A 21,433-nucleotide genomic window follows, 5' to 3' on the forward strand; every position below is an offset into this window, starting at 1 on the left:
AGGTCATTTAAATAGACACACATTCGAACACCATGTTCAAGCATAAGGGTGTCCAGACGTGCACTTGACACCAGGACACCCTAGGCCGCACGTCTTGGACACTCGGGTGAAGAGAGGGGCGGAGCTGTCAACTGATCACCACCTGGTGGTGAGTTGGCTCCGATGGTGTGGGAAGATGCCGGTCAGACCTGGCAGGCCCAAACGTATTGTGAGGGTCTGCTGGGAACGTCTGGCAGAATCCCGTCAAAAGGAGTTTCAACTCCCACCTCCGACAGAAGTTTGCTCATGTTCCGGGAGAGGCAGTGGACATTGAGTCCGAGTGGACCATGTTCCACGCCACCATTGATGAGGCGGCCGACCGGAGCTGTGGCCGTAAGGGGGTCGGTGCCTCACGTGGCGGCAATCCCTGAACCCGTTGCTGGCCACCAACGGTGAGGGATGCTGTCAAGCTGAAAAAGGGGTCCTTTCAGGCCTTTTTGGCCTGTGGGACTCCTGAGGCAGCTGATGGGTACCGGCTGGCCAAGCGGAATGCAGCTTTGGTGGTCGCTGAAGCAAAAACTCGGGCATGGGAGGGGTTCGGTGAGGCCATGGAGAAAGACTTCCGGACGGGTTCAAGGAAATTCTGGTCCACCATCCGGCGTCTCAGGAGGGGGAAGGAATGCACCATCAACACTGTGTATAGTGGGGATGGGCGTTGCTGACCTTGACTCGAATACTTCGAAGACCTCAATTCCACCGACATGCCTTCCCATGAGGAAGCAGAGTCTGGGGTCTCTGAGGCGGGCTCTCCTATCTAAGGGTTGAGGTCACCGAGGTGGTTAAAAAGCTCCTCTGTGGCAAGGCCCCGGGGGTGGATGAGATTCGCCCGGAGTTCCTAAAGGCTCTGGATGTTGTGGGGCTGTCCTGGTTGACACGCCTCTGCAACATCGCGTGGACATGAGGGATGGTGCCTCTGGATTGGCAGACTGGGGTGGTGGTCCCCCTTTTTAAGAAGGGGGACCGGAAGGTGTGTTCCAACTACAGGGGGATCACACTCCTCAGCTTCCCTGGTAAGGTCTATTCAGGGGAACTGGAGAGGAGGGTCCGTCGGAAGTCGAATCTCAGATTCAGGAGGAGCAGTGTGTTTTTGTTCTGGCCGTGGAACAGTGGGGCAAATACACCCTTGGCAGGATCCTCGAGGGTGCATGGGAGTTCACCCAACCAGTCTACATGTATTTTGTGGACTTGGAGAAGACGTTCTACTGTGTCCCTCGGGGGGGTCCTGTGGGCGGTGCTTCGGGAGTATGGGGTACCGAACCCCCTGATACGGGCTGTTCGCTCCCTGTACGACCGGAGTCAGAGTTTGGTCCGCATATCCGGCAGTAAGTCGGACTCGTTTCCAGTGAGGGTTGGACTGCGCCAAGGCTGCCCTTTGTTACCAATTCTGTTCATAACTTTTATGGGCAGAATTTCAAGCCGCAGCCGAGGCGTAGAGGGGTCCGGTTTGGTGGCCTCAGTATAACCAGATGATGTGGTTCTGTTGGCTTCATCAAGCCGTGATCTCCAACTCTCACTGGAGCAGTTCGCAGCTGAATGTGAAGCGGCTGGTATGAGAATCAGCACCTCCAAATCTGAGACCATGGTTCTCAGTCGGAAAAGGGTGGCGTGCCCTCTCCAGGTCTGAGATGAGATCCTGCCCCAAGTGGAGGAGTTCAAGTACCTTGGGGTCTTGTTCACGAGTGAGGGAAGAATGGAACGGGAGATCGACAGGCGGATCGATACAGCGTCTGCAGTGATGCGGACTTTGTATCGATCCGTTGTGGTAAAGAAGGAGCTAAGCTGAAAGGCGAAAATCTCGATTTACCGGTCGATCTACATTCCTACCCTCACCTATGGTCACGAGCTGTGATTCGGATGCCTCCCGGACGCCTCCCTGTTGAGGTGTTCCGGGCACGTCCCACAGGTAGGAGACCCCGGGGACGACCCAGGACACGCTGGAGAGACTACGTCCTTCGGCTGGCCTGGGAACGCCTCGGGATCCCCCGGAAGAGCTGGAAGTGGCTGGGGAAAGCTACTGCCCCCACGACCCGACCTCAGATAAGTGGTAGAAAATAGATGGATGATGGATGGAGATGTCTCCATCTTGTGATTGGTGATCAGTTATCATTTTTGTAAATTCGGTGATCGGCCCCAAAAATCCTGATTGTGTAAAGCCCATAAAAATAAAAGACCAATTTTCATTCAACAGTGCAACAAATAGAAATCGATAACAGTGCAGTTGTTTGAAGTCCTGAGTATTTTTGGAGGTACAAGATACAAAATAAATAAACTGCCCCCTCAGGGATAATGACGACACCTTGGATTGTCAACATTATTCTCTTTATGCTACATAGCTTTTTATCATTATTGCTAATTTCAAGGACGATGCTGATTGGAAGGCGGCATGGTGGGGGACTGGTTAGCATATTTGCGTCACAGTTCTGGGGACCTGGGTTCAAATCCAGCCTTGTCTGTGTGGCCCTTGCATGTTCTTCCTGTACCTGTGTGGGTTTTCTTCTATAGTTATTCAACTACCAAAACTCAACTTTTAATGTTTAAAAGAACCAAAAAATAAACTTGTAACAAATACAATAATACTATTAAAAAATGGAAATAAAAAACAATATATATTTAGCAATTTGGTAATCCTAATTGACCTAACAGGAAAAAATCAGTCTGATTTCATGTCAGACAGTCAGGGGAGAAAATGAGTATCTGCTGTTCCTGCTGTGCTCGCCTTGGCCTCTTATTGGCAGTGTAGTGCGATGCATGCATGGAGCTACACGTTTGCAGTAAAAAAATAAAAGAAGGTCACGATAAAACATTAATTTAACTAGTTTTTCATAGATTAGGAACAATATATGCCTGTGAGTATTGTTATGTTACCTGTCTGTATGTGTTACTATGGAGTTTGTGTATAAATAGTCATTTAAAGGTAAATTCCACCCATGATCTAATGCTAATTCTAGCTAGCCCGTCAATAAGGCTTTTCTATTGACTGTTAGCATTAAACTGGCAATTTCTAAAACGATCATATGTGTCTTGTATTTGAATATACAATATGTGCAATTCTTTTTGTTGCGAGTTTAGTTTAACAGTAAACTACACAGCTCAACGCATGCTCAGGGAGGGCAGAGACAGTGTTTGTGTGTGAGTGTCACGCACACACACACAAACACACAGAGTCTGTGTGTCACTTTCAGTCACTTATATTATCCCAGGACAAAAAACATCCCGAAAAGTGACATTGTTTCATATAAAGCAATGTTATTACTGTTCCATTTGGCAAAATATTTGCACCTTTGGATTATTTTGTCACTTTGTGACATTTAAAATTTCAGAAAATGAATAATAACAATACTTTTCACCAGATCTTGATCAGTTAAAAAATCACGTGATCAGATCAGGACATTTGTTATATAAGGTCCCGTGATCTAATGCTAATGTCAGCTAGCCAGCCAATACAGTTTTCCATTAAGTGGTAGCATTAAGCTGGCGAAGTTTCTAAAATGAGCTATGTCTTGTATTTAAATATACAAGATGCCCCCGGATGAAGTGGCTGGGGAGAAGGAACTCTGGGCTTCCCTGCTAAAGCTACTGCCCCCGCGACCCGACCTTGGATAAGCGGAAGAAGATGGATGGATGTGTGTAATTCTTTTTGTTGTGTTTAGTTTTGCAGTAAACTCCAACTGGAGTGTCAATAGCAACGTGACAAGTCGCTGCCATCTTTGTGGAATTTCCTAAAAAAGATGGAATGAGCACTTCAAACGCCTCTAAAATCCTCCATAACAAATACATTTATGAACAAAACAATTGATTGCTAAGGTACATGATTTGAAAGGAAATTAGATAGTTGAGGAGATATGTTAATAAAAAACTAAGTTTTACTGTTTTACTCTAATTTGAAGGAATTTTTTTTGTATAGGTGATACCACAAAAAAGTTCCCCAAAAATGACATTTTTCTGACACAAAAACAGAAACCTCTCATCCGATTTTCAAATTTCTTGCTGCGTTGTAATCAGGTCGAAGTAGCCATTCTAACCAGACTCAGCCTTTTGACAGATTAAATCTTGTCATGTTGCTAGTGCCAAACAGTTTAAAGCCCACTCGGGGGGGGGGGGCAGAATAACATACGTCACTCGCTTGCGGCAAACAATTTACGTGCGTTTAGGGTGCTTTTACGGCACAGAAATTTGCACACAGGCAACCGCACCATTTGGCACATTTATCTTTTTTCTTCGACTATGTTTTTATGATCATGAGAAGCCAAACTAGAAATCAGGATTAAATTTCGATTAATCGCCCAGACCTACCGTTCATGTACAGTGCATCTGGAAAGTATTCACAGTGCTTCACTTTTTTCAATTTTTATGTTACAGTCTCATTCCAAAAGAGAATACATTCTTTTTTTCCTCATAATTCTACACACAACACCCCATGACAACATAAATTTTTTGTTGTTGAATTTTTGGCACATTTATGAAAAATATATTTTTTAAAAAATCACATGTACATAAGTATTCACAGCCTTTGCCACGAAGATCATCTTTGAGAGGTTCCTACAGCTTAATTGGAGTCCACCTGTGGTACATTCAGTTGATCGGACATGATTTGGAAAGGCACACACCTGTCTATGTAAGGTCTCACCAGTGACAGTGCATGTCAGAGCACAAACCAAGCATGAAGTCAAAGGAATTGTCTCTCGACTTCCGAGACAGGACTGTCTCGAGGCACAAATCTGGGGAAGGCTACAGAAAAATGTCTGCTGCTTTGAGACCCAGGGGAGCATGCTGTGACAACGCGAGAGATTGCATGATTTCTGAAGACGAAAAACATGGCGGCGCCCCTTGCATAGACTTGAAAAAGCAGCTATTACAAGATAAAATTTCTCTTTTCACAAGTCTTTTTCCTTTTTCAACCACGGATGGTTGCTTCGTTCTTTTCTCTTTTCCTTCGCCAGCTTCGCTAGCAGCGGTAACTTGTAGAGAGCCACTTGCCATCCACGTAGCTATGTCAACGCCAAGTCGTCTGTAATGGAGGAGCCGAGCCATAGTGTTGAGCTGCCGCTGAAGAGGGAAAAAACTGATTCTTCCACTTCAAATGAGGATTTATTTGATTTGACAGAGATACAGACGAGTGTCTTCCTCTCAATCGACAAGAAATTGTCAATTACACTTGATTTGCTTCGCCAGGAGATCGCCAAACTCAGAAAGAGCTTGGAATTCACACAACAACGAGTGCAAGAGCTAAGACTAGATAATACTGCGCTTCGATCAAACATGATGTCAACGTCATCAGAACTACAAACTCTTAGACTGGAATATAAGCTCATGAAAGATACTACGCCGGACGGACATCAATCTAATTTTCTCACGCATTCCAGAAAATGCTCCGAAAGACCACGAGGTGCAGATTAAAAAGTTGATGATGTCCGTGCTCAAGATACATCAAGATACAGTCGATAAGATTACTTTTCACAGTGTTCACCGATTGGGAGGCCCTCGCTAAGGAAACCGACCACGTCCCATCATTGCAAAGTTTGAACACTTTCAGCAAAGTGTTTGTGAAATCAAAATGTCGTGAGCTCAAAGGGACTTCGTTTGGAATGAACGATCAGTTCCCAAGGAAATCAACGAGAGGCGTAAAATCTTGTACCCGTTGATGAAGAATCACCGCGACAAAGGCAAACGAGCGTGGCTAGTTGTCGACAAGCTATATGTCGACGGCCAACTGTTTCGTGATGCCAACGTCACACCCTGGGTCTTCTAGATAAGTATTTCTTTTGATCTGTTGTTGTTATGAATTGTCAAAAGTGTATTTTATTTTGTTTCATTCTTTCCACTTATGCTTAGACAAACAAACAAAAACGGAATCACGCATGCCAATAGCATGAATCCTCACTCCAATCTGTCTGCTTTCCTGCTCTGCTTGTTTCCACACACTAAACACACAATTCACTCAAAACTCTTCTTGCTCACTACAACCACCACACACCATATTATCCCCTTGTCACTGTTTGTTTTCTATGATAAACGATAAAGGTCAAATTAGTAGCCATGTGAACACAGCTTAAATTAAGTTATTACTAAAGTCAGATGAAGACCCCACTCTCCCGGCTAATTATCGGCCCTTATCACTGATTAATGTCGATATCAAGATTATCTCGAAAGCCCTCGCAGCGAGACTTGAAAAGGTACTCCTGTCGATAATCCACTATGACCAGACAGGCTTCATTAAAGGTAGAAGTTCCATAAATAATGTCAGACGTCTGTTAAATTTAATAAGCATGTCACAGCGTAAAAATCTAAACGCAATCATCATGTCACTTGACGCAGAGAAAGCCTTCGATAAAGTTAACTGGGCTTTCCTGTTTGCAGTACTTCGCACATTTGCCTTTGGAGATTCATTTATACATTGGATAGCAACATTATACAATTCGCCGAAAGCGACAGTCACCACAAACAGGATTACATCACATAGTTTTACTTTACAAAGAGGAATCAGGATGTCCACTCTCACCAATGCTATTTGCAATATTCATCGAACCTCTGCTGTAACAGAACACAAAATCAATCTATATGCTGATGATATTCTTCTTTACTTCCAGGAACCCAAGTATTCTCTTCAGGTATTCTTCAATGTCATTAAAACAGTTTCACAAATATCAGACTACTCTATCAACTGGACAAAATCAACAATACTCCTAATAACAGCAAACTCATGGACTCCTGCAGATCAAATCCCAGATTACCCTATTCCTATAGGAAATATTAAATATTTAGGTATTAATATGGGGAAAGGTACAGAAAAAATTCTGCTGCTTTGAGGTTCCAATGAGCACAGTGGGCTCCATCATCCGTAAATGGAAGAAGTTCTGAACCACCAGGACTCTTCATAGAGCTGCCCGCCCCACTTAACTCAGCAATCAGGGCAGAAAGGCCTCAGTCAGGGAGCTGACCAAGAACCCGATGGTCACTCTGTCAGAGCTCCAGCGGTCCTCTGTGGAGAGAGGAGAAGCTTCCAGAAGAACAGCCATCTCTGCAACACGCCACCAATAAGGCCTGTATGGTAGAGTGGCCAGACGGAAGCCACTCCTGAGTAAAAGGCACATGGCAGCCCGCCTGGAGTTTGCCAAAAGCCACCTGAAGGACTTTCAGACACATCCATCCATCCATCCATTTTCTTCGACTTATCCAAGGTCGGGTCGCGGAAGCAGTAGCTTTAGCAGTAAAGTCCAGACTTCCCTCTCCCCAGCCACTTCAACCAGCTCTTCTGGGGGGATCCCGAGGCATTCTCACTCAGCTGGAAGACATAGTCTCTACAGCGTGTCCTGGGTCATCCCCGGGGTCTCCTCCCGGTGGGACATGCCCGGAACACCTCACCAGGGAGGCGTCCAGGAGGCACATTAATTAGATGCCTGAGCCACCTCATCTGGCTCCTCTCAATGCGGAGAAGCGGCTCTACTCTGAGCCCCTCCCGGATGACCCAGAGCTCGTGACATCAGTAAATTGAGAACTTCGCCTTTAGGCTTCGCTCCTTCTTCACCACAACGGACCGATACAAAGTCCGCATCACTGCAGACGCTGCACTGATCCGCCTGCTGATCTCCCGTTCCATTCTTCCCTCACTTGTGAACAAGACCCCAAGGTACTTGAACTCCTCCACTTGGGGCAGGATCTCATCTCAGACCTGGAGAGGGCACGCCACCCTTTTCCGACTGAGAACCATGGTCTCAGATTTGGAGGTGCTGATTCTCATCCCAACCGCTTCACACTCGGCTGCGAACTGCTCCAGTGAGAGTTGGAGAACACGGCTTGATGAAGCCAACAGAACCACATTGTCTGCAAAAAGCAGAGATGCTATACTGAGGCCACCAATCCGGGCCCCCTCTACGCCTCAACTGCGGCTCGAGATTCTGTCCATTAAAGTTATGAACAGAATCGGTGACAAAGGGCAGCCTTGGCGGAGTCCAACCCTCACTGGAAACGAATATGACTTACTGCCGGCAATGCGAACCAAACTCTGACACCGGTCGTACAGGGACCGAACAGCCCGTATCAGTGGGTTCGGTACCCCATATTCCCGAAGCACCCCCAACAGGACTACCCGAGGAACACGGTCGAACACCTTTTCCAAGTCCACAAAACACATCTTGACTGGTTGGACGAACTCCCATGGACCCTCAAGGACCCTACTGAGGGTGTAGAGCTGGTCCACTGTTCCACGGTCAGGACGAAAACCACACTGCTCCTCCTGAATCTGAGATTCGACTTCCCAACCGACCCTCCTCTCCAGCACCCCTGAATAGACCTTACAAAGGAGCCTGAGGAGTGTGATCCCCCTGTCGTGGGAACACACCGTCCGGTCCGCCTTCTTAAAAAGGGGCGCGATGTTGCAGAGGTGTGTCAACAATGAGAGCCCCACAATATCCAGAGCCTTTAGGAACCTTGCCACCGAGGAGCTTTTTAACCACTTCGGTGACCTCAACCCCAGTGATAGGAGAGCCCGCCTCAGAGATCCCAGATTCAGCTTCCTCATATGAAGGCGCGTAAGTGGAATTAAGGAGGTCTTCGAAGTATTCTCCCCACCTACTCACAACGTCTCGAGTCGAGGTCAGCCGCGCCCCATCCCCACCATACAGAGTGTTGATGGTGCACTGCTTCCCCCTCCTGGGACGGCGGATGGTGGACCAGAATTTTCTCGAAGCCGTCCGGAGGTTTTTCTCCACGGCCTCACCGAACTCCTCCCATGCCCGAGTTTTTGCTTCAGCAACCACCAAAGATACATTCCGGTTGGCCAGCCAGTACCCATCAGCTGCCTCAGGAGTCCCACAGGCCAAAACGGCCTGATAGGACTACTCCTTCAGTTTGACGGCAGAATGATGGAGCGCTCTCCAGCACCCCCTCCAAGGACTCCAAAAAGGGTGTGTACTCTGAACTGCTGTTGGGTGCATACGCAATCAGGAGCCGTCCCCCCAGTAGTAGGGGGAGGCTACCATCTCGTCCACCGCGGTGAACCCCAATGTCCAGGCGCCGACCCGGAGGGGCACATTCAAAATGACTTGAGGCTGGAATGACTGCCAAAGGTGCATCAACAAAGTATATAGCAAAGGCTGTGAATACCTATGTACATGTGATGTCTGAGTTTTTTATTTTAAATAAATTTCTCAAAATTTCCCCCAAAAATATTTCACATTGTCATTATGGAGTGTTATGTGTAGAAATGTGAGGGAACCAAATTTATTTATTCATTTTTGGGATGAGGCTGTAACATAAGAAAATGTGGAAAAAGTGAAACGATGTGACTACTTTTCGGATGTACTGTATATCCAGGTGTGAGGGTATATATTACCTAGATGCAAAGCTGTGTGAATGCAATGCGAACCTGAAGACCTGAGTGATAAATTAAGATTCCCCCAAGCACACCTAATCCACCCTCCATCCATCCATTTTCTGAGCCATTTCTCCTCACTAGGGTCGCGGGCGTGCTGGAGCCTATCCCAGCTGTCATCGGGCAGGAGGCGGGGTACATACACCCTGAACTGGTTGCCAGCCAATCGCAGGGCACATACAAACAGACAACCATTCGCACTCACAGTCACACCTACGGGCAATTTAGAGTCTCCAATTTATGCATGTTTTTGGGATGTTGGAGGAAACCGGAGTGCCCGGAGAAAACCCACGCAGGCACGGAGAGAACATGCAAACTCCACACAGGCGGGGCAAGGGATTGAACCCGGGTCCTCAGAACTGTGAGGCTGACACTCTAACCAGTCGGCCACCGTGCCGCCCCTAATCCACCCACGGGCTGTTAATCCGTGGCATCATAGCTCAGGAGACATTTGCTATGTGCGCCTGGATGGATTACAGGTAACTGTCGTGCTCCAGTTGTGTGCATCCAGGTCTATACAGTGCTTGGCTCTGAAAAGCATTAACCAAGCTAAACTGTACCACAATTTAGCTTTACCAAAAGATGTTATGTTGTTTGTCGTATGTCTGTTTGTGTTCTACTTATCTTTCATGACAGGCGGCAGTATTCTTCCAAGGATATTCCCTATAATTATTGGAAAGACACCCATCATTGATCATGTCAAGTAAAGTAAAAAGGAATGGTTTTCAAACAGACGGCACGGTGGGCGACTGGTTAGAGCGTATGCCTCACAGTTCTGAGGACCGGTGTTCAATCCCCGGCCCCGCCTGTGTGGCGTTTGCATGTTCTCCCCGTGCCTTTTCTCCAGGCTCTCCGGTTTCCTCCCACATCCCAAAAACATGAATTAATTGACGACTTTAAATTGCCCGTAGGTGTGAATGTGAGTGTGTATGGTAGTTTGTTCGTATGTGCCCTGCGATTGGCTGGCAACCAGTTCAGGGTGTAGCCCGCCTCCTGCCCGATGTTAGCTGGGATAGGCTCCAGCATGCCCGCGACCCGAGTGAGGAGAAGCGGCTCGGAAAATGGATGGATGGATGGTTTTCAGACAACTACAATGTACCCCGCCTCAAAAAAGGCACAGTTAATCATGCAATAGCTCACTTATCCATCCTATTTTTACCTGGTTGAATCAATTAGACTCAGTTCACCAAAATTAAACATTTACGATAAATCATTTATTGGTTGGATTTATCCAAATGCTTTCAAATCATACCCAGAAATGTCCTATTGTCAGCGGTTATACAGTAAAACGTTAAAAGGTGGAACACAAATCGTTTTAAGATGGTGGTCAACCTCTGATTTGTTCAGCATTCAAAACCAATTTTCCCAGAGTAAAACCACTGAAATGGAAAAAAAATCTGGTTCAGGGTTCAACTGCTCCCTCATAGGTTTTTATTACTTTACTGAACAGGAAATGTTCTAATTGTCTGTCTGTCTGACGTGTAATGATAAGGTGGCCACTTTGTTGTTCATACATAAAAACAAAACACATTACAGACCCTCATTTTTAAATATTAACTGCCATACAAGTGAAAAAAAACACTGCCTTTGTTAACCATCGTTAAGTACAGCATTGTCATATAGCAGCAGCTAGCCAGACAGTGGCTAAAACCGCAAGCACACATTTTTATAAACCTATTAGAGCATCCCATTAGACTACGATGTGTTCTGTTAAACATCTCCAAAGTGTCAGGCTGTACCGATAGTAGCAGACATCGTTAATGTGTTAATTGAGACACACTCACGTCTCTCATCCATTGACACTAGTCCAGTTTGCATAGTGCCGATGAATTCCATACGCATCTGTTGAGTGGGAGCCTACTGTCACCATCACATGATAGAGTACAAGTCAGGGCTCTGAAATGTGGTTTCATAAGCCAAGCAAACCCTTGCATATTTGTGGTTTGGCATTCATTGGATATTTTTTTTAAACCTATCCTCAGTTAGCCTAAAAAAAACTCACATATTATAAATTGTTATCAATTAAAATGATTATTTTTGTGAGAAAAATAATGTTGACAGTATGAATGATATTTATTGATATTCAATTATCTGGAACTCTTTGCCACTAGACCTTGACAACGCAGTCTGTTTTACTACTTTCAAATGGAAACTCAAAACCCATCTGTTCAAGATCGCCTACTCACTCTAATTGCAGTGCATTGTATTTTTTTCTTCTTCTGTATAATCCTGTTTTTAGAACTGAAATCCACAAAAAAAATGTTTAAAAAAACAAAACTAATATATATATATATATATATATATATATATATATATATATATATATATATATATATAGCATACAGTGGGTACAGAAAGTATTTAGACCCCCTTAAATGCTTCACTCTTTTTTATGTTGCACCCATTTTCTAAAATATTTAAGTTCACTTTTTTCCACCTTAATGTACACAGAGCACCCCATATTGTGGTGTGTATATATACACACGTATGTATATATATACGTATATATAAATATATATATATATATATATATATATACACACACATATATATGTATATATATACACACACACATATATATATATATATTATATATATATATATATATATATATATATATATATATATATATATATATACATATATATATATATATATAATATATATATTATTTATTGCAAATATAATTTTCTGAGCAATTAAGTACACAAGTATATACAGTAAATGAACAGGTCATTTAAATAGACACATTCCTCCATCTTGTGATTGGATCGGTGATCGGTTATTTTTTTTTATTTGGGGGGGGGGGGGGTGATCAGCCCCAAAAATCTTGATTGTGTAAAGCCTGCTAAAAATATTATTTTGCGTTTCTTTAGCATTAAATAGTCATACAATAATTACTGTGTAAACTAAAACAATACAAATTGTGGCAAATGAACAACATTTCAAGGAGTCGTTGGCTGCCAGCAGCACTGTGGGTGGTCATTACCTAGCACTCCTCTCATCCTTACTGATTCTAATTTTATTGCTTTTGTTGATCACATTTCTTTTAAAGTGTGTAAGTTAACTTGCTAGTGACCCAGCGAAGTGGTTTGCGAGTACTTGTATCCACTTGATTATAACTCTTGAGCTGCTGTTCATTTACCACCCGTGATGACGTGGAGAGGTTCTCCCAGCCGGCTGCCACGTCTTCCTGAATCTCCCTATGGACATCGACCGCCAGTGACATACAGCTGAGATCCGGAAACGTGACACGAAAAGCATGATTGAGATGTGAAAAGAGGGATACGGGCAGGACAACAGGTGAAAAATGTCTTCTACGTCCGCGAAATGACCCCACCTCCATATATATGTATGTATGTATGTTTTGAGGGGGATGAGACTTTAACACATGACAATTAATTAATTACAAACAAACTAATTAGTTAGGAAAATTAACACTTTTTAATCGCATTTCGTTTTCCAACCAATGCGGACCCTTTGTCAGTGCATGATTTCCTGGTACATTGATGACACCGACAAATATCTCAGACCTTGGCTACCAAAATGGAGGAATTGGATGAAACAGCGTTTAAAGGACTGAGGAGAGGTCAATTTCATTTAAAAAAAAACAAAAAAAACAAAGCATGTTTTTTTGCAAATTGTGCAAAAAGTAGTTTTCATACCACTTTCAACCCTCTTGACATGTGATCCAACTTTTCAACTGCCATGCAGAAACGATTTAAAGGCAATATTATTCTGAAAAAAACTGTCTTAAAATTGCACTTTAACTTTAGGTCTGTTTAATTTTGGCCAGGGCTATTTTCTATTAGTTTTTCTTCTCTTTTGTATTCAAATGGAATTTTTTTTCCAGAGTTAATGGACAATACTCCTGTCTGTGTCAGTTATTTGATTCAGTTGTCCAGGAAAGTCCATTTAAATTAAACCATGTTGCGTTTTAGGAGAAATAATATATGATTAAAACGCCTTATTTTAATGTACTTTTTAAATACATTTTTATATTATTTTAATATATTATTTTACTTTTTACAGATTTATTTTCTGGTTGTTGTTATAAGTCATATTTAAAGTTCAGTTTTTGGTAGTTTAATACATACTAAGCTTTGTAATTGTGTTTATTACATGTGAATTCAATATCAAAATAATGGTGATTTGATTTTTTTTCCATAATCGACCAGCCCCATTGAATTCTCATTGGAAAAGTGCACGCTTCTGTCAGGGGCAGCATGGTGAGGAGTGGTTAGCACGTCTGCCTCACAGTTCTGAGGTTTGGGGTTTGGATCTCAGCTTTGGTCTTCCTCTGTGTGAAGTTTGTCTATTCTACCTATATTTGTGTGAGTTTTCTCCGGGTACTCAAGATAATGGTTTTATTGTTTGTTTAAATGGCACGCTGGTGCCTTTCTGTATGCGTTCACTTTTTTAAATCAATTTTATATAGAAACCACATGTAATTTTATAAAAAAATGTATTGCAAATCACAGCTTGCGGACCTACATTGAAAACCCCTGGTCAAGAAAATGGATGACTGGATGGATGTTTCCATCAGCTGTCGTGGTGGAGGGAAAACAATCTTCTTTCCGGCCCTTCTCCTCCGCCCGGATTTCAACAGCACAATCAATACCGTAAAGCACTTCGAATTTCAACAGCGCGACGCACAGCAAAGTCAAACTTCAGTCTGATTTGATGAATAAAGATCTCGGTTCCGAGTCGTAGCGGCCAGGCCAGTAGAAATCTTATTAGCGGCAGGCAGCACCTCTCGATGGAGAGACGCTGCATGGGAAAAGTAGGTTAGGCGGTCACACTATTGCTTTCCTACCGCCTCCTTGCGAGCAGGGGAACAGGGATCATCACCCCCACCCCCCAGGACAACAACTGTTAGCTGTTAGCATGGACCAGCGCCTAAAGTAACCGTTGGAAACAAACGCAGCGGAACATTACCGTTAGTACCGTAAGAACGGGCACAGCTCGCACCGTCGGCTGAGTGTGTGTTTTGGCTGCATTTACCTAATTGTCCCTCGCTGATGGTCAGCACGATTTGATCCATGAGAAGAGAGCGGAATTCCACATCCTCCTCGGCGCAGCGCTCCTTCAATGCCCGCAGGATCTGAACTTGGGGATACTCTTGGCTGATACGTCGGTCGGTCACGAACCAAAGACGGGAGCACATTTCGGAAGGCTCGTGGTGCCCCCCCCCCCCTCCCCCGCCCCAAATAAAGTGAGTCCGAAAGAGTTGTAGCTGCTGCTGTTGTTGCTGCGCGGGTGGGGAAGCGAAGAAGGGATGGAGGGGGGGCGGGGGACTCCGGGGTTTGGGCAGCAGTGGAAAATAGCAGCGGGATGCTCACACAATGGAGACCTGACGCGACTATAATCACGACCAAGCTGCTAGGACTTAGACTCTTTATCACCTTTGTTTCCCTTCATTTGTAGCCATTTAGCAACGCCGAGACTGCAAATAAGATTGTCCTTTCAAGCAAGCAACGGCCTTGTGGCGAGAATAAACTAGCCACACGGTGTCTCCCTCCGGAGAGTAAGCCGAGAGATGAACTTTCCCTGAGAACGACTCGCACATTCGTCGGATACCCCTCCCGGGCTGCTGGCCTCCTCGGTGTTCGGTGAGCTGCTATCCACACGGTGTTGGTGCTGAAAAGAGCAGGCCGCTTGACTGGAGACAAGCCGCCCGTGGGCGAGATGTACACAACTCCGCTCCTCCGCGTGCACAGTCGGGGCTGGTCCTAAAATAAATCTGATGGGGAGGCTTGTCAACCAATGACAAGCCGCACCCAGCGTCCTTAGTTCACTGTACGCGCGGAGCGTGGGCGGGGTCAGGCTATTTGCACCAATGAGATGCGTAAACGTCACAAGGAGGCCGAGCCTTGTGGAGGGCGCGCAACGTAGGCGTCAATCATTGCGTGAAGGCTCCCACTCGCGCTCCTCCTCCAGAACCGGTTCAGACCAGACATTGCCGTCGTGAGAGGATGTGACCGAAGAGTCGACGACACCTCCTCCGCCAGAGGCTGGAAAACAAACCGCAACTACAGAATCAATGTAATGCGCGTTTTGCCAAGTCGTCGTCTTATATGTTCATTCCAAGTATTAAACAATATTACACAAGCGCCTGCATGCAAGCGGAGTCACGTAGAGCTGAAGGCACAAGGACGTTTTGTGCTCAAGTATTCTTTTCATGATTTTGTCATCGACCAGCCCAACAGCCACGTCGAGCCGTAAAGGTCAAAGCGGCCAAAGAGGGCTCACGCTGGTCGACAGGCAGGGGAAGGGCTACGGCGCACACACACCACATGACTTCCTAACACAAGCAATCTGCTAGAGCAACATCTCCTCCTTCATCTTTTGCTGTGTCATTTAAAAACGGCCAAGTCTCGAGCTTATGCTTTCGTCTATTGTCTCAATAAAACGTGTTACGGTTCCATTGAGGCAATATAATAAGTGGTATGCATAATACGAACGCAGCAACAACAAAAATGCTCTACTGCAAATCATACGTTATCCTTTTAAGTAAATCCAAACGGCGCCTTTCAAAACGCCTCCTTTGTCTTCCAGCCGTGAGTTTTGTTTAAGACTACAGCGACCTCTGGCGGTCATTTAACGATTCACAGCAGTGGCTCGGCTATGGCTTAAATGTGAAACGCCTGTTTTTGTGCTAACAGAATTTGAAGGATGAAAACTTTGTACAGCAATACATCTGATCCAATGCGATCTGGAATATTAGGTGAAAAGCAGCAGTAATAACAGTAGGTGAATAAAATTAAGTTTCACAACAATACATACAATTGAGCAGCGAATAACATGGTAGTGAGCAAGTCCACCCTTGTTTATACCCTTTTTAGTCCTGTTAATAATGTGACAGAGTGAAAATATAGCAATACAGTATAATACTCATACAGAAGTTTTATAATAAAAGGTTTGTAAGCATGCATATAAGTAGGTATACTTATATGCATGCTTATAAAACCTTTTGAAACAGAGCTACCTCTTGGGTACTCATTAAAAAGGGCTACCAGTATGAATCAAACACTTCTAAAATAACAGATTTGCTCACATTACCTTGAATTATGTGATTAATAATGTCACATGGGGTTTTTGAAGGAAAGGAAGGCAAAAACATGGAGGACCCAAGTGCAGGGAAGCAGGGAGGCAAGGCAGGCGTCCAAGAGTCAAAAAAATATATTTAGTTTCCAAAAAAAGGCAAACAAGGAACAGTGAAAAAGCAAATTAAAAGTCCCACAACAGATAACCAAAGTAACACTTTAATAAACCTAAAACAAAACATGACTGGTGACCAAGATATGGCACAGACGGAAACAAAGACACCTGACAACAATGAACCGACAACAACCAAAATAAAAACAGATTGACGCGGCAACGAGGAACACCTGAACAAGATGAGTGGCTGGAGGGAGCTGATTGGTTAACAAGGTAAGTTGATGAGAACAGGTGGATAATAACTAAATGAGCACAGAAGACGTGAAAAACATTGAACACAAGAAAACATGAAACAAAACCAAACAAACCAAAACTTAGACCATGACAGTACCCACAAAAAGGAACGGAACCCAGACGTTCCCCAAAAGTTTAAAAAAAAAAAAAGTCACCAACACAGGGTGGGCGGAAGGGGACCTGGAGGAGGGTCAGTCTGGAGGCTGTCCAGGCCACCCGAGGTGAGGTGCTTAGCTGGGCAGTTCAGGAAGTAATCCAGGACGCCAAGCACCAGGGTCTTCACAGGGCCATTCAGGCGGACGGCTATGATGCCAAACCCAACAGCAATGAAGGGGCCAGACAACAGGGACGGGGAACAGGAGCCTGGTGTGGCGGCCGCTGGACGAGCGCTGGGAAGGGGAGCGGGAGCCTGGCGCAGCAGCCGGGGAGAAGGAACGGGAGCCTTGCGCAGCTGCCAGGGAGCAAGAACGGGAGCCTTGCGCAACTGCCGGGTAGCAGGAACGGGATCTGCAGTTGCTTCCTCAGCCTGCCGCCATTGAGGTTTGGGAGCAGAGGAAACGAGAGGGTCAGAGTGCACAGGAACTCTGGAAGGTGAACTAGGAAAAACAGGCGGTACGGAACGAGGTGGCTTGGGGGTAGGTTTGGATGGACGAAACTTAATTGGCGGTGTGGAACAAGGTATGGGAGCTGGTGAAAAATTGAGTGACTTGGGAACACGGGGGTAAAACCAGGACGACGAAATATGACCTTTACTTGGGCACCTCAGTTGGCCACCATGCAGTGGTCCCGGATAAATGGCCAAACGGGTGCCCAAGTAAAGGTCAGAGGGAAAGGACTCAGGCTTGAACTCACAGGAGTTGGACAAGGGGAGACATGACAAAAACTGACTGGGGCGGGAAAAACTAGGGAAGGAACCTGTAAAATCAAAATCCGTGTCAGAGTCGTAATCAGACAGGAGGTTAATTAAATCACGGCCATCTTCACAGTCGGGGGTTGAATCCAACAAAAATGTGGAGGTAAAATGGTAGGGCATGGTGAATAACTAGGAAAAGTGGGGGACACGGGTGAAAAGGACAGAGAAGACGCAACAATAGGGCTTACTGGAGGAGGGTAGGTATGGTTGGCAGGCTGAAGGCGCTGGGAGGCAGACTGGTAGCGTGCAGGAAAAAGCAAATTAAACAAAGTCCCACAACAGATAACCAAAGTAACAAAGAAATGATTGAATAAACCTAAAACTGGAAAGAAAACATGACTGGTGACTAAGATGTGGCACAGACAGAGACAAAGACACCTGACAACGACAATGAACTGACAAGAAGTGAAAGAAACCAGGGAACAAAATACAAACAGATTGACAAGGCAACGAGGAACACCTGGACAAGACACGAGTAGCTGGAGGGAGCTGATTGGTTGACACAAGGTAGAAGGCTGCTGGGAACAGGTGGACACAATAACTAAATGAACTAAACTATCTATCTATCTATCTATATATATATATATAAGTTTTCAAGTTTTCAGACCCCCTTAAATTCTTTCACTCTTTATTGTATTGCAGCCATTTGTTAAAATCATTTAAGTTCACTTTTTTCCTCATTAATGTACACACAGCACCCCATATTGACAGAAAAACATAATTGTTGACATTTTTGCTGATTTATTAAAAAAGAAAAACGCAACTATCACACAGCCATAAGTGTTCCAACCCTTTGCTCAGTATTTAGTAGAAGCACCCTTTTGAGCTAATACAGCCATGAGTCTTTTTGGGAATGATGCAACAAGTTTTTCACACCTGGATGTGGGGATCATCTGCCTGATTCAATAAATCTTCAAAAATGTCAACAATTCCATTGTTTCTGTCAATATAGGGTGCTGTGTGTAAATTAATGTGGGAAAAAAATAACTTAAATGATTTTAGAAAATGGCTGCAATATAAAAAAAAGTGAAAAATTTAAGGGGGTCTGAATACTTTCCGTACCTACACACACACACACACACACACACACACACACACAAATGTCCCTAAAATCATGAAGAGGGCAATACTGTTAACTATAGTATCATTGATTACTTCTGAAGGTAAATATACTTTACAGCCATACTAGTCTGAGAATGCCCGCTCGCCTCTGGTCCAAGTAGCTAAGAAGTCAGGTTTGTTTAGTAATTGGTCAAGAGACCACCTGGGAATACCAGGTTTCATAAACCCATTTTAGGGGGGTAAGGCCGCCAAACTCATGCAGTGCTACAGTCCCAAGCCTGCATAAATAGAGAGGGTTGGTGGGTTGGAATCAGGAAAGGTATCCATTCAAAAATCCAACACCAAAACTTAATTCAAAAGACCCACCTAGAAGAGCAAAAAGCTGGAAGAAGAAAATAATTTAGATATAACGTAGTTATTATACGTGTTTTGTATGATACGGAACAGTTTCAGGTTACCTGAGGTAGAATAAACATCAGAATTACTTTGCATCACCACGCTATGAAATAGTCAAGGATAAACAGATGCAGCAGTGAAAGCAAACAAGATTTGAGCCTGAGACAAAGTGAAAAAAAGCCTTCATACTTTCAGGGTTATTGACAAGAACACTATTTGAAAGGGTTTCTTCAACATGCAGTCTGGAGAAGACACCTTTCAAAGCAAACCCAGACAGCTGGAGTAGTTTGCTCACAAAGAGGACTTCGCATTTATTAAAACTTTTGGCAATTTCTAATTATTTTTGTGATTGTTGTTTGTGTGTGTTTTTTTTTTGTCCGTGTGTGTGCAGCCTGTGTCAGACAATCACCTCTCCACCATGTTACACTTCCAGTGACAAACGTTCTCAGCAATTCCATGCACAACCACTGCATTATTGTGAGAATCACTCGTCCAGGAGGTACTCAACATAAAATGGCTGTAAATAGATCATTTCATGCCCTGTGATTGGCTGTCAACTAATCCAGTGTGCATACCACCTCTTGCCCAAAAGTTAGCAGGGATTGGGACCAGCTCAACCTACTGGGATTCGCCAAAGAAAATTAATGGATTGATGGATAGATCATTACAAATAGCATATTAATTGTTAGATAAAATAAGATTAAAAACAGACAGGAAAGACTGATGCACAGAAGAATCAAAGACAAAAATAGCATGCCAACTTAATACACAAACTACACGATCATCATCATCATCAAAGAGGTGTGAATCATTAGTGTGAATATCAGGGACTAGTTTCTTTGATGTGCAATCATCTTTTCTATGGCGGTGTACGAATTCATCCAGTCCGTGCTTCGGCTGGTGTTGCAAGTAGTTCCGGTGAATTCGTGGCGGAGTAAAGTCAGGAGAGCGGGTCTTCTCGGGTCTTATCAGCCGGCTCGAGTCAGACGCCGACAGCGGGCCGAGCCGTCCGGCATGACAGTCGAATGACCGCAGCAGCGGCCAGTGACACGCCTGCCGAGCACCGAGCATGCAGCCCCGGCGGTGACAGCGAGCAGACGCCAACCGGGAGCTTTTGCCGTCGAGTCACGTTGGGAAGTGCAGTACAACCACAGTCTGGAGCTCCCGAACCGGCGTGTAAAAATTAAAACCCGGTTCGTGGTAGACTTATCGCGGTGAGTAGTCGGCGGTGCCAATTTGAAATGTTAGCTGACAAGTCATGATCATTTTCGAGTTCAGCGTATCGCGAATATGGCGAGGTTTTAGCAAATGACATGTCTGCATACATGCGTGCATGCAAATCATTGTATCATTCTTTCAATCAAATCTATGCTTGATAAAGTCAACTTCTAAAAGCTTACAGTAGTGACCTTGCAGTATTCCGACTGTGTGGCTGACGCCCCTGCAGCTCTTCTTAAAACAATTGTCCATGTGGCGAATTGAAGCGCACATTGACAGTTTCGACTGTCTATGTGCATGTGAACACAGTCCGCACAGTGATGTGTGCTCAGAGGTAAATGGTCCTTTTCTTCATGACATCAAGCACATTTAGACCTTTGGAAATGCATCAGAGGAAAAGTTACAACAGAAAGCTGAATATGTCTCTATCACGCGACAGGATTCCGCACTGTACATTTGAATATGCAAATCCGGGTTTACGCAATACTTTTACCATACCATTGCTGCTGAACATTGTTAATAAATAATGAAAAAAAGTCCTTAGTTTCAAGCAATGGCAGCAGGTGGTTGCTATTCATTTTACCCTCGTGAGTGTGTTTTAAGTGTGGTCAGGAATACACCCACTTGGCCAAGAATGCGAGAGGTCCTTTGTATCTTTTGGCAGGTGTAGCACTCGGAATGCCTTGATAGTTACGGAAATTTCTGGGGGAATATGACTACTGAGTGCTTATGGCTACTTTTAATAGCATAATAATGACTTGTACTGGTGCAGAAACATGTTAAATGCAGTTGGAAAAGGCATGGAATAACATGTTAACGACTGCATAGTACTCATGAAGTGGTAATGTGATGTCTAATGATATACCCGTGATACAGCGTGGTCGTGACTATTGTGTGGTTGTGCACTAGCATGCTAATGTGTTAGCAGTGAGTACTCGTGCAATAGCATGAGTACCTGTGTAGTAATCCAAACTGAATAC

General features: G+C 44.5%; 2 protein-coding genes across 3 annotated transcripts in view; one reads left to right on the forward strand and one right to left on the reverse strand.

The window, feature by feature from the left end:
* Positions 1-15,147, reverse strand: part of rimkla (ribosomal modification protein rimK-like family member A) — a 40,349-nt gene extending 25,202 nt beyond the window's left edge. For both annotated transcript variants that reach the window (XM_061681956.1, XM_061681946.1), the window contains exon 1: positions 14,414-15,147. In XM_061681956.1, the coding sequence (XP_061537940.1) occupies positions 14,414-14,576 (163 nt within the window). In that variant the 5' untranslated portion in view covers positions 14,577-15,147. The remainder of the gene's footprint in view (positions 1-14,413) is intronic.
* A 5,081-nt stretch (positions 15,148-20,228) lies between these two features.
* The window catches only part of LOC133405201 (forkhead box protein J3-like), a 106,645-nt gene continuing 105,440 nt past the window's right edge, over positions 20,229-21,433 (forward strand). The window contains exon 1 of the mRNA XM_061681969.1: positions 20,229-20,449. The gene's annotated coding sequence lies outside the window, so the exon portion shown is untranslated. The remainder of the gene's footprint in view (positions 20,450-21,433) is intronic.

Source organism: Phycodurus eques, chromosome 1 (genome assembly GCF_024500275.1).
Source record: "Phycodurus eques isolate BA_2022a chromosome 1, UOR_Pequ_1.1, whole genome shotgun sequence".
Classification (NCBI taxonomy): Eukaryota; Metazoa; Chordata; class Actinopteri; order Syngnathiformes; family Syngnathidae; genus Phycodurus; species Phycodurus eques.